We start from the raw sequence: 16,398 nt of genomic DNA, 5'->3' as shown, positions 1-16,398 counted from the left end.
ATAAAAAAGATTTTCCCTACTTTTGTAGGGTGTTTTATTTTTCCTTGTTACACATACAACCTGTTAAAGTCAATAGTACAGTATAAATGAAAAATTTAACAAAGAATAGCTGTTAGCTGCTTATTTTAAACAAATGTGTAGTAACATTTTGATGGCTAACCCTGTTTAAACTGGAATCACAGACTGTGCCTTTAAAGCCTGCCATGATGTTTCCATGATTAGGGTTATAGTTTGTTGCTCCTAACACAAACTCATAGAGTGCCTACATTATTTATATTACAAAATACACACCCTGTGGCGGGCTGTTAGGAAAAAAGGGTACAAACATTGAAGTGTAAAGCCTCGTTTTGCATTCCCGTTGGGGAAGGGAGTATATTTCTTCTTAGTTTCATCAGACAGAGATTGAAATCAACACATCATTACAGATCACTTTTTTAATGCCAAGGCCTTCCAGCCATGAGGCTCGGAGAGGGCCATTTCCTGTTTAATTTAGTCAGAGAGCCCACATAGCCGTGACTGAGCGCACTGCTTGATGTTTGAAACCAACACAATGGCTGCAGGTCATAATTCTAGTGTGGTGACTTGTTTCTCATGTTAAGAGGAATTTCTGACACATGGAAGCAGTTATGGAGGCAGAATTGCAAGGCAATAACACATAGATGTATAGTCTTGGTTCTGGTTTCCCAATATTTTAAGGTGATTTATTGACCAGGATTTAAGCAAATGGCAGCGCCTTGGAAAGAGCACCGACTGCATACATTTATACTTGCTACTGTATTTTTTTTCCCAGCATGTTCTAGGAACCAAGGTAAAGTAGCCTAGAGCCTCTGAATTTTAAAGAGTTCCCAGTTTGATAGTATGTATTTAGAAACAAAATTTCACTTTGTACCCATGCTTGCTGAAGGGTTATGGTTGCGTATGTTGGTCTGTTAGCCCACCACTTTGGTCCAGATCACTAACATCATCATATCTTCATTATCGGTTCCAAGTATTTTATTTTATTACCAAATACCTGCAAAACTGTCAAAATGCCCTGCTGGACTGTACAGCTGTACTATTTCACTTTGTATTCATGAGCAAATGTTACCATGCTCATTTCCTACCAATTACGAGCCTAGGACAGTGTAGCTAAGGGCAAATACCCAAGAATGCTACTCAAGCCGAATTTGATTTAACTTGAGTATTTATTTTGTTTGCATTTCATTTGAAAAGTAATACACTGTAGCCTATACTGGAGTGTTTTAGTCAATAGTTAGTTTAGAAATGTAGAATAAGACTACTGCATATGAAGGTGCCATATTTCCTCTTTAAATAATACCTTAATACTAACGTGCTTTTATTAAAATAAGGTTTTAGGACTTTTCACAGTGTTGTACGAGTAGGTTTACAAGCAAAGCATCTAAACACCGAAGCAAAGTTTTTTTACAAGCTGAAAGACAGCCAAAAGCTAAGATTTCAGATTTCAGTCAGTAGCATTTAGTTTCTCTCAATATCTTCAGCTCGGGTTGAAGTTTACCAACATGATGTTAGGCAGAAATGCCATATGAATTAAGACAAAATTAATTTGCTGTGTGTAAGCCCTTGTTCATTTTTACATAATATTTATTAGTAAGTTGGCAATTTTTCCATCTCCTCTGTATGTATTCTAAACTTTCCAAGGCATGTGGCAGTCTAACATAATCCACATAATGTTAAGCTGCTTATAATTGTATTACCGAGTCTTACCTGCGTAATGAGCGATGGGCAGATGCTCCTAAAGATGTTCCTCCTGTAATTGGAGGATTAGGAAGTATCATCACATGTTAATTAAGATAAGATAATACAGACACAATGTTCAAGAAAATGGCTAAGCAGACAAATTGCTCATCTCTAAGTACTAATAATGAGCATTTACATAGACCGAATTATCTTAGCTGTCTTTGTTCAGAGGCATCCTGGAGCCTTTTCTGTGCAAGACTCCAAGGAGGACAGTGTTGGACAAATGACAAAGGGGTTTAACTCAGGGCTGATCTGTTTCTAACATGCTACACTGATGAAGTCATGCTGAGGATATGAGCTACAGCAAAGAAAACATGTACAGCCTCTTACAATCTCCTGTTCCACCAAATGAGCTAGTCTTTTCACTTGAAAGGCTGTTTTCTGGGGGACTGAACACAACAGCGGGTTAAGAATGTTCATTCAGACAGATGATCTGTGAAATAAGAACCGTAAAATGCTTTAACAGTGTACATCCATCTGGATTTACGGTGTCAACCTTGGTTATTATGTGCAGGCCCTGTGGTTTAGAGCATCTTATTTGTACAGAATGGAGCTTGACTCCCATAAAACAGTACACGTATCAAGATAAATCTCTCTCAGTCACACTAAGGAATTCCATTCGTGCCAGGTGTATCTTGGTAGCCCTCTGACCTTGTATTATTTTCGGACAGGCAGAAAAATGCCCTGGTCTATCTGGGAGTGCCAGCTGATATGTGGCTCCCTGTGCACAGTGCCCTGCTGGCCCTTCTGGGTCGATTTATCTAAAATATGACATGGTTGGATACTCAAGTCATGCTGCTGAAGGGCTTCACTAGCTCCTGTAGATGTTTATTGCCTTTGGGTTTTTTTTGAGTCATCACTGATATTTTTTGCTGTGCATCTGTTTACACTGAAGTGTGTGAATGTGTGTTCCTGTGCATCACAATAGTGTAATGGGGACACACAGACCGTTCTTGGGACCAAATACACTGTTTGGGGAGGCATGTAAAATGTAGGGATAGGTTAAAAAGATAAGACTGGAAATATTCAATGCAAAATTGACTCCTGTTTGAGTAATAGTTCCTAAAAACTACAGTGCCCAACGGAGAAATTACTTTGCATTTTTACAAGAGTCTTTATTGTTGACAATACTAGAATATTGAATAACACCAAGGGGTTATGCTGAATGAACAATTAGGAGCCATTACGGGCATCGTGAAACAAGTTACTCTGTGTGTGGGAACATTTGTGTGTGCATGCTCTCGTGTTTGTCTTCCCACTGTGCCGCACTGGTCAGGTGGGAAATTGTGTTTACAAGACACAGATTTGGCACAAGGGTTTTGTTTATGAACAATGTTGTCTTTGGTTCCCTGCGGCTCCATCTGTAAAAACTGGTCAGACCGGAATGTCAAGCTGACCTTGTCAGCTGCTCCTTCATTCCTCTACAGCAGCATCCTTGTGCATGTTTAGTTGCTCTAAAACTACTGTGAACGGATTTTAAAACAAATTCAAAGGAAGCAACATAAATCAAGCAGCGAATAATCATTTGGAAATTGCGAATACAGACCCGCCACATTAGGACCACAGGGAGCACAGCCAACCATTAGTGAGAGTTTGTTGGTCTCACATCATCAACTTAATTAAAAATCCATTTAAGATGGAGGCCTGGGGAAGGTTTTTTCTTGTTCCTTTCAGGGAAGTCAAGACTTCAAGGCCAACAAAAATGGGTCTTACCATGCGCCAAGAATGGAAGTGAGTCTAATAATTATATCTCCTGTGCCACATCCCAGCAGGTATGAACACATGTGCAAAACCAGAGCTCCATGGAGTGACAGTGGGCCTTTAATGGGCTGCGTTGCACTGTTCCTATCTGAAGAGGCTGAAACCACCAACGATGGTCACAGAAAGAATTGCAGTGATGTTTTAATTACATAGGGCCCTCCATCAATCAAGCCCCTTGTGGCTGACAGTAAAATCCCTCCTAGACCTACACTGGGTCCCCCCACCCTTCACAGTTCACAGACTGAGCACAGCAGCCACGGTCCCAGCACACTGAACACGCATCCTACTTAAATCCCCTGCAGCCACCAGTAGAGACACAGAAGCAGGAAAATGACACAGGAGACAGCAGATTGCACAGCAGAAAAAACAAATCAAAACCATTTCAGGACAGAGCAGAGGGACAGATGAAGAAATAGTGGGGTTCCACGATCTGTGTGTATGCATGTAAGTGCATAATTTAGCACAGATACAAAGTACCTCAGCTAAGCTGATCTCCACTTTACTAAACATTTCTTAAAATGTGCAGAATCTGAGCTCTGCTAGCTGTTTCCCTTTGTTTCCAGTCATCAAACATGTTGTACACTAGCTGCATATTTATGACACACACGACGCGGTATCAAGCATCTAATCTCAAAAAGCAAAAGACACCGTTCTCTTAATACCAAACTGCCTCTTGATTAATTTCAGAACCTCTTATTGTTTTATTTAAATTCCTTTGTTTGATTCTTTTATCATTTTAATGTCCTGGCTCAGCATGCAGTGGATCAATAACATCAGCCCAGAAGTAGAACTAACAATGCTTCAACAAGATACCTTAACTAATTAAGTGGAAAAGCCACTAAACTTTCATCCAGGTGTCAGGAGCAGCTCCATTCAGTGCTGATTGTTGACATAATTACAGCTAATCTAAATGGCATCCCTAATTACACTCAAGGCAGTGATACCATTTGCTAAAGTATTTTGCCTCCCCTCTTCTCCGGCTTCTCAAGCTAATACTGTGAGCGTTGCTGATTAACAATCTGAGCCACGCTGCAGCAACAGTTAACATAATGTGAACATTTCCGTGCTTGATGGAAAATAATAACACAGAAAAACCACAATCAGCCAACACCACTGTAATGATAATAATGTTCAACTAGTAAAATGCAATTTTTCAGCCGACTGCCTTTGTTTAGGAAGTTTTCAGAGATGATTATTATTTGTGCAATTATGTGAATAATGAAAGATCCATTTCCAAAAGGAAAACATTTCCCACCTTGCCTGTAATTATCTCTCTTTCTATCCCATCTCCCCCAAGAGGTGGAAAGCACTTTACATCCCAGTTTGTCCATCAGTACTCTTTTCCTGGAGGCTAAGGGACAGAGGTTAATGAGACCTTAATTGGAATTTTCTTCAAAGCTCACAAAACTTTAAACTGAGGGTGGCATTGGGAAATGTCACATTACCATGTTCTCCAGCCGTTTTGTTTAAAAGTCCCTTCATACACTGGCTGTCATGTTTAGTGTTCTAATAGACTCAATCAGATTATTAATGGCAACGGCCTTCCTCCACTGGCCAGCATTAAAGGAAGCATTGTGTTGTGGATTCTGGGTAATTTAATCTCATAAAATACGCTTTGCACAAAGATTAATGTGTAATTGACTCCCCTTCTTTAACCACCTTCCTCAGCTAACATTAGGACATGAGAAATAAATGGCCTCATGGTGCTGCAGTCAATAAAAGCTGTTACACGCTCTTGACATCGTCATGTATTCCTTCAATGTTATGAAAATACAATATACAGAGCAACAATACAATGCTTTGGAGACTGGAATATACATAACAGGTCTTCTGCTGTGTTAAGGAGGATGACAATGAACTGGAAAGTTGTGCCCTTTTTTCCCCAACAACATGCAGACAAATTTCTTTTGGCTTGCTTTGGCCTTTCCAGAATCCTTCCGTAGAATAAGGAACTGGTGTAAGAAATTAATATCCAAAGTGTTACAAAACTTCCAAAACCATTTAATGTGCACACACATTCAGAACATCTATCTAGTCATGTTACTGTTCCTTTTTAAAATCTACATGTCATCTTAATATCACAGGTCTTAGCTGCAGCAGTTGGGTCCTGGGAGCATAACGGGATTCTATCTAAACCCTGTAGTAATAAAATGATGATAAAAAGGTAATCATCTGATAAACAATGAAAAAAAGAACCACCTAACGTCCTCATTGTTTGACATATTTTTCATTAGCAATTCATTGTCAGTTGTGGAATCATGACAATCCTCTTTAAATCGAATGACCCTTTGGCAGTTTGGCGTGATTCTGAAGTAAATGTCCACCTCTTTCACCTATTAGGGGGCCGGTTTCTGTCCAAACCCCATGTTCCTCTGAAAGGCATAAAGGTGAGTTTGTTACAAGTGCAAGCAGTGCATTATGCCACCTCTTTTAAAGCACTCTCATTTAACCTTTCCATGTAATTGCGTAACTCCTTGGAGTCTCCCAGCTCCATATCTTGGCACACCCACTTAATGTCCTGGCTATGGCTTCCAGTCAGTGTGTTAATAGGTGGGTAGCCACCGTCTGAGGGGATGGTGGTGAACGTGGTGAACTTCACTCGCTTCCTCTTGGTGGTAGGTGAGTCTCCTTTGCTGTCCTTTGCTATGCAGCCTGTGTCAGCCACCCGGTGCACCTGGCCCTGCACGTTTTTCTGGGCCGAGCCTCCATTCAGCAAGTGACTGCCCTCCTCCAAGCCGCTGCTCGAGTCCATCATGGAGGTCTGCTCCTCCTGCTGGGGAGTCAGGCTGATTTGGCTCTCCAGCAGCTCTGCCTCGTTCCCCAGCCACACCCAATCGTGTGCATGGTTCATGTTCTCCTGGCCCTCAATGGAGAGCTCCTTGTGGCGGTATTTCAGCGTATAAGAGATGCAGTTGATGAGAAAGACCAGGATGGCAAGACAGAAGACCCCCAAGAGGGCGTACATGCCGATCTCCAGGTCTGTTAGCCCACGAGCAGTCTGAATGAGGTCATCGTTTATATTGCGGCCACGGGGCAGGTCCACTTGTGCAGGGAAGTCAGAAAAGTCAATTGGCATGTTCTGGCTACCATCATCTGAGAGTTTATCCCCATTGGGTCTGCGCATTATTGCACTTCTAGTGGTGGTGGCTCTCCTCAACACCCCATCCTCCATATCAGAGATGGAGCTGCCGTAGTAGTGGGTGTCAAGTCCAGTTCTGTCCTGGGATGGGGAGAGCCTGCTTGCCATATCATCTCCATCCGGGCCATAGTCACTGCTCCCTCCCCTTGAGCTGTCACTATGACCAAACTTCACCTTTATGTTACAGTTCCCCGCTGCCAGGATGCTGCGGCGCTTGAACTTCTGGCAGACCTCACAGACAGTCATTTCCACCCTGACCAGCAAACCTTGCCCCTCCGCCTCTGTGACAATGACAGGCCACTTCCATGAGGGGTCATGCTGCACCGTCACCACTTCCTCATCTAGGGATGTAGCTGTCAAGACAAAAAAGTCTGAATTGTACAGGTCTAGAGGAGCCACAGAGCCATCGCTGAACTGTAGCCAAGCGCTGATCAAAGCCTCCTGTTGAAATACAAACACAGACAAAACAATACTCAGAAAGAGAGAAAGGGAGACCTAAATAGTCAAGACAACATGTGCTTGGCTATTACAAAGAAATGAAAATTACAGTGCAAAAATACTGCATATAGCTTCATTTCATGGAAACAGACTGGAACAGATCATTTTGTTTCCAATGTAGTAGATTTGAAATATCATGAAATTGCAAGTATTTTTTGCAAGGGAGTTCGAGCATCAACCAGATGTTGTCCAGGTACAGGTAAATATCTCGTTTTTGTTGCCAATGGCTTTTACTCAATTTGAAGTAGATTGGTCTAAGTGATTATTCTGAGTGATTATTTGCATTATATGTTTCTTTCTAATGGTGGAAGACCTGGTCAGTTGAATACAAGCTCACAACGTCCCATGGTTCTGCTCACTCAAGCAGCTACGTCAAAGAGGGCACAGATTAAAAGATAGACAGAAAAGATTAAATATAAACATTAACCATTGTTCGTGAAAATTTGCCATACATACTGTAGACATCTTAAGCCCTTTTTCTGTAGCAATTTTACAATTTGCCTTTTAATGTTGCTGAAGCACAAATCCCCCCAAGGCGCACAAATAGATCCCCACACTGGCCTGTGCTGCCTGCTTATCTTTAAACCGACTAGAGTATGGAGACAGGGCAGATAAATGAACCTTCCCATCCTTCCTTACTTGGAGGGAAAGGGTTAGGGGACTAGTTCAGAGAATATGTGATAGGCCCTGAAGGGCAGATCAAAGAGGCCACAATGAGAGTAGCCAGACCAAATGAGAAGGGGGAAGCAAAATATGACAGTACAGCCAAGTTTGGGCTGTAAGTTATATACTGTGGTACAGTGGCTGTGGTTTTGCGTTTGCATACAGTACTCTGAGATTAAGCTGCCATTTCTATTAGCTGCCCAAGTAAACACATTCTGTCACACTGTGGCTTTCAAGCCTTGGAGTTGAAAGGGTTAGGGATGATGTGGAACAAACAAACAGATGCCTGTACACAAGCACATGCACACTCCTGACTTTCTTTGATTGTAAAATGGCTCATTTAAGGTCCCTGATACTGTGAAATGGAATCTGGAAGTAAAGTCTTTTGTTTTGAATAGCAAAATAATCAAGGTAACAGAATGCTCATTTTAGATTTACGTGGAACGTTGAAAATGTTGCCTTTCATCAAACTAATGAAGAATAATTAAATATGGACTGAAATAATGATTAGTAGTAAAACACCAATTAACATTATTCTCTGCCTAAATCAGATCTAAATAGTGTTTGAAAATAATTATTTTTAAATAATTATTTAAAAATTATTATTTAAAATGTATTTAATAATTATTTAAAAATTAATATTTGCAAAATAGTGTTTGCAAATAATTATTTTTAAATAATTATTTGCAAACACTATTTAGGTCTGATTTAGGCAGAGAATAATGTTATAATAATGTTCTATCCTGACCTGTTTTGGGCTCTGCAGAACCTCCTGTGTGGTTGTAGTAGCCAGGATGGCTCTGTTGCTTCCTGGACTGAGCTGTAAGGTCATGGACAGACCCGTCACCAGCTGGACCCCCAACTCTGTGATAGTCACTTTGTCGTCCACCACTGTGATAGTCTTTTCCGCCAGGATTGAGTCTGACAATGGGGACAAAACCTAGAAGGAGCAAAAGCAAGACAGGGAAAAAAAAACAGTAGAGAGAAATTGCAGATAACTGTCACTACGAGAAATTTTAACAGGAGATGAAGAATTAGATTTTCTTCCACAATATTCTGCTCAAACACATGACTGTCAAGCAATAACCTGTGACATTCTGGTATGATCAATTACTGCTGTGCTACTCCACACAGCCTGTTATGAAAGCTTTCCTCATTTCCTGTTCTAAACACTCAGAGTTGGGAAGGTCTTTCCCAGGAGAAATCAGCGACAGCAACTATGGCTCAACAAAGAGCAGAAAAAAACAAAAAAACAACACAAAAAAACCCCAGAAAAACTACATATAGAAGCTTCATCCTCCAGAAAATCCTAGCTGAAATAAGTCACCACTGGCCATGCAGCTTGATTGAGTGATTCCTGGCACGTGGAATCCAAAAGCACCGCATCAATGAGCATTTAGCAGTGAAGATGTCACCGCCATGAAAAAAAGCGGATCACCACGAGTTAGGAGTGATTTAAGAAAATGTCTTTCCAAGTGTTTCATCTAACTTAAAAGGCTCACAAGCCTCTGTGCAGTATGCAAAACGATACACGGTACCTACTTTTTTATTTTATCTCTTTACTCAGGCTGTGTGGATCAAACAACAACTCGACTTGGCTATGATCCTGCCCCCGTGCCTCCTGTAGGTACTGTAAGAATCCATTCCCTTTGATTAACATTGGTAATCCAGAGGAGAGACACACTTGAACCCTAAAACAGAAGCAGGAAGTCTAACCGTGTTTTGATGAATTCATTGCGAAGTATGTGTGACTTTCCCTGCATGCATATACCTATAAATGTCTCCTCATGCATCTGCCTGCGTGGCACAGGTAGTCACAGCTGTCAGACCTTCGTACCCGTCGTGTTTTCCAGTTTGTGCTTGTTTTGTGAGACTGTGGATGTTTTTTTTTGTTTTTTTGGGGGGGAGAAGCTGAAGACACGTGCACACAGACAGACGGTTGAGTCCTTGACGCCAGGAAACGGATCCCACTCATAGAGATGTCATTAGGAGGCTGATATTCATCCAGTTAGCCTGAAGAGCCTGACAACCCAAAGGGCCAAGGGGGCGGACCCACTCACTGCTCAGAATGTGCAGCACAGGCTGTGACACACCAGTAAGCACCTGTCTGCACTAGACAAAAGGAGGACCTAGTCAAACCATAGCAGCAACAGTGGCATCTGTTATTTCCCTGGAATAAACAATATGTTCATGTTCCTGCAGTATATGAGTCAAACATGGATTTTTGTTGACAGAATAACGTGTCATAATGAAGTTCAGTGAAGTCTACTCCATGGTGCTTTTATAAATAATAACTCAAAAAATTTTAATGTTGCCAATTTGGTAATATTATTAAAGTAATGAGACCATTACTTTATTAGTGTGTAGATGAAAGAATAATCATGGCATTATATTCTGTAATGACTAAAAGACACCTTGGCCTGGATCATTGGCAGTCGGAGAAAAGCAGGAGCTAATCTTCTAACACAAATATGACTAATGCTAACCCAATGACCAAATGCATATCTACTTTTATCAAGAACTGTTTCCGGATCCCTCCACGCTGGCACGAATGGCGTCTACATGTGTAGAAGTGAACAGTGAAACTACCAGCAGTCTCTAGCACCTTAATCAGGAATACTCTCATCACAGCTATGATAGTTTTTTTAAGAACCACAGCAGAGTTTAACCACATACACTAACGTTTTACTTTCCAAAGTGGTTGCTGAGATCTGGTAACATTGCTACAATGAAATCCAAAGGGGGCAGGAAGCACTAATAGTGAGAAATGCAGAGGCAAAACAAGCCTGCAGTTTAGTCAGGCATGTTTGTTTACAACCCGTTTGTCGGATTTTTTCTCGCCTCAGCTGACGTTATTTAAGTACTGTTGCTGCACTTCTGCAGCAATTAATATGGAAAGTGTTTTACAGTCTCTATAAGGAATAATGGTCGAAACCTTTGAATAAAAATACAGTCCTAGCTTTAATAAACAATTAAAAATATGTTAGAAGTACTGCAACACTTTTCAATGTTACTCATGGAGTCATTTCAACAGTACCCTTTGGGAGCTTGCACATGGCCTACCTGGATGGTGGTCATCCCCACATCGCGTCCCACTAGGATCCTCCTGTCCACTAGCTGTGCAATCTGGGGATTCTCTACCTTCACAAAGTCCCACACCAGCTCTGTGATGTCCACCTGCCAATCTGTACCCAGCATGAAGTTGGTGTGGCCTCGAGGATCAGCTGACTCAGCTACGAAATGGGTGAGGACTCTGATCATGGTGTGCTGGTACTGCAGAGTGCAGCTTCGCCCTCGTCTGTCTTCATCGTCCTCGTCTTCGCTGTCCCGTGTGGATCTGAAATAAAAACATTTTAAAAAGTAAAAAATAACTAAAGCAAATTAATCTTTTTTTGTTGTTGTTGTCATGTTAGTGTGTGTGACCTCTAGGGATTTTGTTTGGTCGAGAGAGAAATATCACTTACTGTATCAGTAATTGCCATTAAATTTGATACAGACATTAATGGTCCCTGAGGATTGTAATGGCATTAGTGAGCCCCTGATTTCCTTAGGGCTAGTTTTACGACCAAATTAGGAAAATCCCTTTAGGCTCCACTGTACTTTGTGTACTCTGCTCATAGTCAGATTTCAGAATGCTAACCCACTAAAGTGAGATGGTGATTGTAATAAACATTACACAAGCTAAATGGCAGGTATTGTACTATTTGAGCATGTTTACACATGCTGATATTAACTTTGGTATTTAGCTAATACATATGTATGTTTGCAGACTTGTCCATTATGTATTCTCCTTTATTAAAACATCAAAGGAAGTTCTTATCTTATTGCACATTACAAGCAGAATATAATATAAGATACTGTAATTGCTAAATACTTAATGGATTTTATAGTTCAGACATTAGCTGCACTCTGCATTGATTTGAAGTTTGTGGTATCTTCTGCAGCATTTCAACTTTAACTGTCAACACACACACACACACACACAACAGTGTGACTCACATCCGCATGTTTACCCGACAAACATCCAGTAATGATGCAATGTTGTTGATTAAACCACTATGAGAGGATGAGTCCAGTGTAGGCTATCATTTTTCTTTCTCAATGTCTGTGCTTCACCACTTTGAACCCCCCTTTCTCGATTGTGAATGTGCTTATACCTTCTTACTGTGTTACCTAATAGCCTCCCTGATTGCTCTGTTGCTAGCAAATCAAATTTTATTACTTTAGGCAACAAATCTGCCAACAGAGGCTCAGCTCTTTCACACCAGGAAAATTGCTTTGAGTATGACAAACTAGGTTTAAATTGTTACAATGCAGCTGCAGTGTCATTAGATTTTGCCTTTAACTGTTATTTCTTTTTGTTTTAACAAACAAATAATAAAGGAAAAATAAAACAGATAAAGCACCCTGAGATGTTGAGAAAGCAATGTGTGAATGGTTGATCAGGGAGAATAAATGCTGTTGCAGCTCTTCGGTCGTACACTGAGGTGCAGCTGCACACAGAAAGGTGCTATGTTAAGAAAACTACTCATCATACTTTACTACAGACGTATACTCACCTCTGCGTCTAATCATGGTCATTTCTCCCTCTGTTTCTCTTTCTTTCTTTCACCTGCTCTAGCAAAGGTTGCAATCATGATAAAGGGGAGAAAAACAGAAATGAACAGTTTTTCTTGCTATTATCTGCTCTGCTTGTGTCGTTCTGTCTGAATCCCCTGAGAAATCTGAGTACACGCGAAGCCGTGGAAATAAAGATGTTAGCTGCACGCTTGAGAGAAAAGCAACAGAGTACAGTGAGATTTGTAGCTGAAGGCTTAAAACCTTTGGTGGCAGGACTGATTTCACACGCAACCGAATGACAGCCATTCGCAGAGGAAAATATTCTAATGTTAGTTTATTGTCTAACTGAAATGAATGGATATCTGTCTAGTCTAGTCTTCTCACTGTACCATATCTGGAGCAGTATGTAGATCTGCTGCATCAGGGGCATTTTAATTTCCTCTGCTCAATATTTTTTATTTTTTATTTTATCAAATGCCTGGAACTTCCTGTCTCAGTTCCCATAGTTCATCACAGCTAATTAAAGCCAAGGATTTGAATTCACACATAAACAAAAGAACTGTCAGCTGCATAAAATGTAGCACTTGCTCAGATACATTGTTTATTCCAATAGACTAACATGGTTTGTGATCAAGCATTCATTTTCTTTTTAAACCTCTCCTTTCAGAAATCCCTCTTCTTTATTGTATCGACACACTCTCTCCGCTCATTTAGATATTGTATGCAAAAGAGAAAAAAAACATCTGCCAAGGATTTCAATCATCATCCTCCAATTATTCCAGCGGCAGTAATTGAACATTTCTCATCACTGACTGCTTTAGTTAAATCTTTTTAAATCATATTGTAAACAGAAATTGTTAATTGACATTTGTGGTCAATGAAATGACTGCTGTTACAGAGTTATGTTCTGACATGTTGACTGACTGAATCAGTGTTTCATCACTTTATTTATAAGGACATTTGTACATGTTGGTATTAGTCAGGTGTAATGGACTCAGGAGTAAACAAGCTGATAGTGAAGCCCAACCATTTTAGCTCCGGCATAAATCTGATATGCCAGTGCTTGTGCAGCCATCTCAAAATCTAATCTAAGGTTAATCTAATAAACAAATCACACTCAGAGAACAACCTGCTTCATGAAGCAATTTTTCTTTCTGCTTCATTCACTTTTAAGCCCAGCTCTGACTTCAGAAGAGATGCTGCATATTAATATGTATGTCATGCTTATTTTTGTTTTGCCCTGTGTATCGTGTGCTGCATTCTTTTTGGCATTTTCCTGTATTTTATTTTCTGCCACAATAACATGACGAAGGTCATTTGGACAGAAATAGGCGGCACCGCTTCTATATATACAGAACAGTTGCAACTGTCTCTGTCACTGGATGATTGTTTTTTATTATGACTAATGTGAGAATTTAGTTAACGTTATTTGTAGAAAGAGAAAATCCACACAGTTTAAGACAACTCAGTATAAAAACAAAATGAATAATTTAGTTTTAAAAAAGTAGCGTCAAGGGAATTTTTGAAACACTATAAAATAAGAGAAAAAAAAAAAGTCGGCATACTGTACATATATTAAAAGAAGTGTTAAAGGAGTGGTGCATGCCTGGATGCTACGCCTACACTTAGGTTAGCTGTCTGCAAAGGCTTATCTTGTCCCTGTTTTGACAGGGCTTAGGGAGGGAAGAGGTGAGCCATACATGCAGTGTCAGTCAAAAGCTGTGCGAGGAGTGCTTTTGCAGCTATCCCTCTAACAGGCCTTATGTCTCTTTCTTTCTCATTTCTCTCCCTCTCTCCCTCAGCGTGGCCAAAACTTGCCAGTGTGGCTGATGGAGAAGGTCCCGCAACTTCCTATTGTTGCTCATTGGCTCAGTTCCTTGTGGGCTTATGGGCAGTGGACCAGTGCCCGTTCTCACCAACAGGCGTAGTGCTACTTTGCAAGGTCACGCCTGTTATCCCCTGATAAACAAAGGAGGGAGGGAAACAGGGAGAAACAAAGCTCTCTGCAGTCCATCAGCAGTGGTGCTGGCATCAACAATGACAACACAACTTGGCTGTCCCCGCTGATAAAGGCATAGCAGCACACAGCTGGGAAAGCAACATCCTCGACAAGCCATGGCATTAGTCGGATTCTGTACCTCTGTCACTCAAAATAAAAGGGGAGCAGGGATAATTAGAGTAGCCACACTGGTGCGTGGGATGGCTCCAAGTCCAACCTTAACATTTTTCCAGAAGTAATTACTGCATGTCTGCTGATAGCTGCTCCATCAATTGATGGATTTCAACAGTTGCAGAGTAGTACAGCACAGCAGCGTTGGCAGAGGTGCTGCTAGTGATGAGACCCCAAGGGAGAGGTCTGACCTCCAGACAGCTCTAATAATGTTCTGTCCCTCTGACGACAAAGAGGCGCAATGGCAAGCCACCTTAAGTCAGTCATAAGGACAAGCTGTATTACAGAGGTCAGCCATTTTGTTGTCAGCCAGGAACTGTCAATAGGACTGAAGTTAGGAGGAGACAAGTGGAGCAGTGTTCAGTCACACATCTCATCATTATCTCATCTGACGCTGCCATGACTTGAAATCAGATATTTCACCCAGAATAAAGGCTAATCATTACCCACTTAAACCAAGCTTGTTCTTCTGCAAAAGTGGACATGCGTTTCTGAATGCACACTTTTAAAAGATGCCAACCAGAAAAGTCTGGAAGCAAATAAGTATTGTTAAAGTATCACTATGGAATAAATTTAAATCGACTCAAATAATCCAGTTTCTTTAAGCCCAAAATACACAACATATCAGACTGAAAATAGAAAATTATCCTTCCAGTCTGTCCAGTTAGGCAAACAAATACTTGTTTTAATTACGTATAAAGTTATAATTATAAAGTAAGTAAGTAAGTTAAAAAAAATTATATACTTTTTCCTGTTGTTGTTTAACTGGTTTAATATGAGATGTACGCCAATAGAGTAAAAATAAGAGAGTAGAATAAACAGTTACAAAGCCCTGTAATGGACAGATGCAGTACTCTACTGTACCTTTGACTTGTGGTCATGATTGGTACTCTCCACCCTTTGATCTGGCTCAGCTCCGTGTCTGACACCTCAATCTGAAGGGGGAGTTGGGGGATCCACACACTGAGCTCCAGCTGAGCGCCCAGGTATCCGTAGGTGAAATTTACCATCATCTTCACCTTCCCCTTCATCTCCTTGCCATTCACGAAAACGTAATCACACCTGTCTGACACCTGCGTGGAAGGAGAGGGAGGGATTAATAGAGAGACAGCATTTACGTAACCTGAGCTCCTGCGCATGGTATACACTGTGCAGTATACCATACAGAGTGCACTGCAGACTGGGCCCTCCAAGTTGATTACAAGGCTTTACACTGCTTGGCTCTTCCCTGGTACAGTATTCCTGTAACTACTTTGAACAAGATGAAAGGTCCTTTATCTGTGCCACACTCATGAAAGGAGAGAGGAGAGCAGCAAGGACACCTCTGAATCTGAGGGAAAATAGGTCCTGGCCTGTTCAGTCTGGACATTCCAGACAGTACTTGTAAAGTTTTGGACATATAATTGATTTCATTTTTACATGCATTGTTTCAGGTTCAATTTAAATGTGCTTAAAGTAACCATATTTTAAAAAAGGGTTGAAACATAACTGGAGAGAGACACATGATGTCAACCAAAATAATATTTTTTCTAATATTAAAAAAAAACAAAACTTTGCAGATAATGACTGTGTGAAGTCTTTGATTCCCAGACATCAACAAGTGCTTTTTATCTTTTTATCTTTTCTCTTGATGTACTTCCAGGCACTTTACTGCAGCCACCTTCAGCTCTTGTTTGTTGTCAGGTCTCTCTGCTTTTAGTCTGGTCTTTAGAAATTGTAAGTTGCAGAGGAAACTTACTGTTTCTTGGGCAGCACTGTGTTATTTCAATGTTAGTTCATCCAACAGAGGTCACATGTGGCTTAGAGGAGATTCAGGTGGAGTTCCTTGCCAATATGAAGAGTAAAGAGC

General features: G+C 40.8%; 1 protein-coding gene across 1 annotated transcript in view; it reads right to left on the bottom strand.

Annotated features, from left to right (window-relative positions):
• Nucleotides 1-5,249: 5,249 nt before the first annotated feature.
• Nucleotides 5,250-16,398, bottom strand: part of si:dkeyp-14d3.1 (transmembrane protein 132C) — a 122,434-nt gene continuing 111,285 nt past the window's right edge. The window contains exons 6-9 of the mRNA XM_067522029.1: nt 15,414-15,622; nt 10,883-11,156; nt 8,568-8,759; nt 5,250-7,099 (exon numbers count right to left, since the gene is read on the bottom strand). Of these exons, the coding sequence (XP_067378130.1) occupies nt 5,936-7,099; nt 8,568-8,759; nt 10,883-11,156; nt 15,414-15,622 (1,839 nt within the window). The 3' untranslated portion in view covers nt 5,250-5,935. The remainder of the gene's footprint in view (nt 7,100-8,567; nt 8,760-10,882; nt 11,157-15,413; nt 15,623-16,398) is intronic.

This window comes from Channa argus, chromosome 11 (assembly GCF_033026475.1).
Source record: "Channa argus isolate prfri chromosome 11, Channa argus male v1.0, whole genome shotgun sequence".
Lineage (NCBI taxonomy): Eukaryota > Metazoa > Chordata > Actinopteri > Anabantiformes > Channidae > Channa > Channa argus.
The sequence above is the reverse complement of the archived record's forward strand: the minus strand, read 5'-3'. Positions and strand labels throughout refer to the sequence as shown.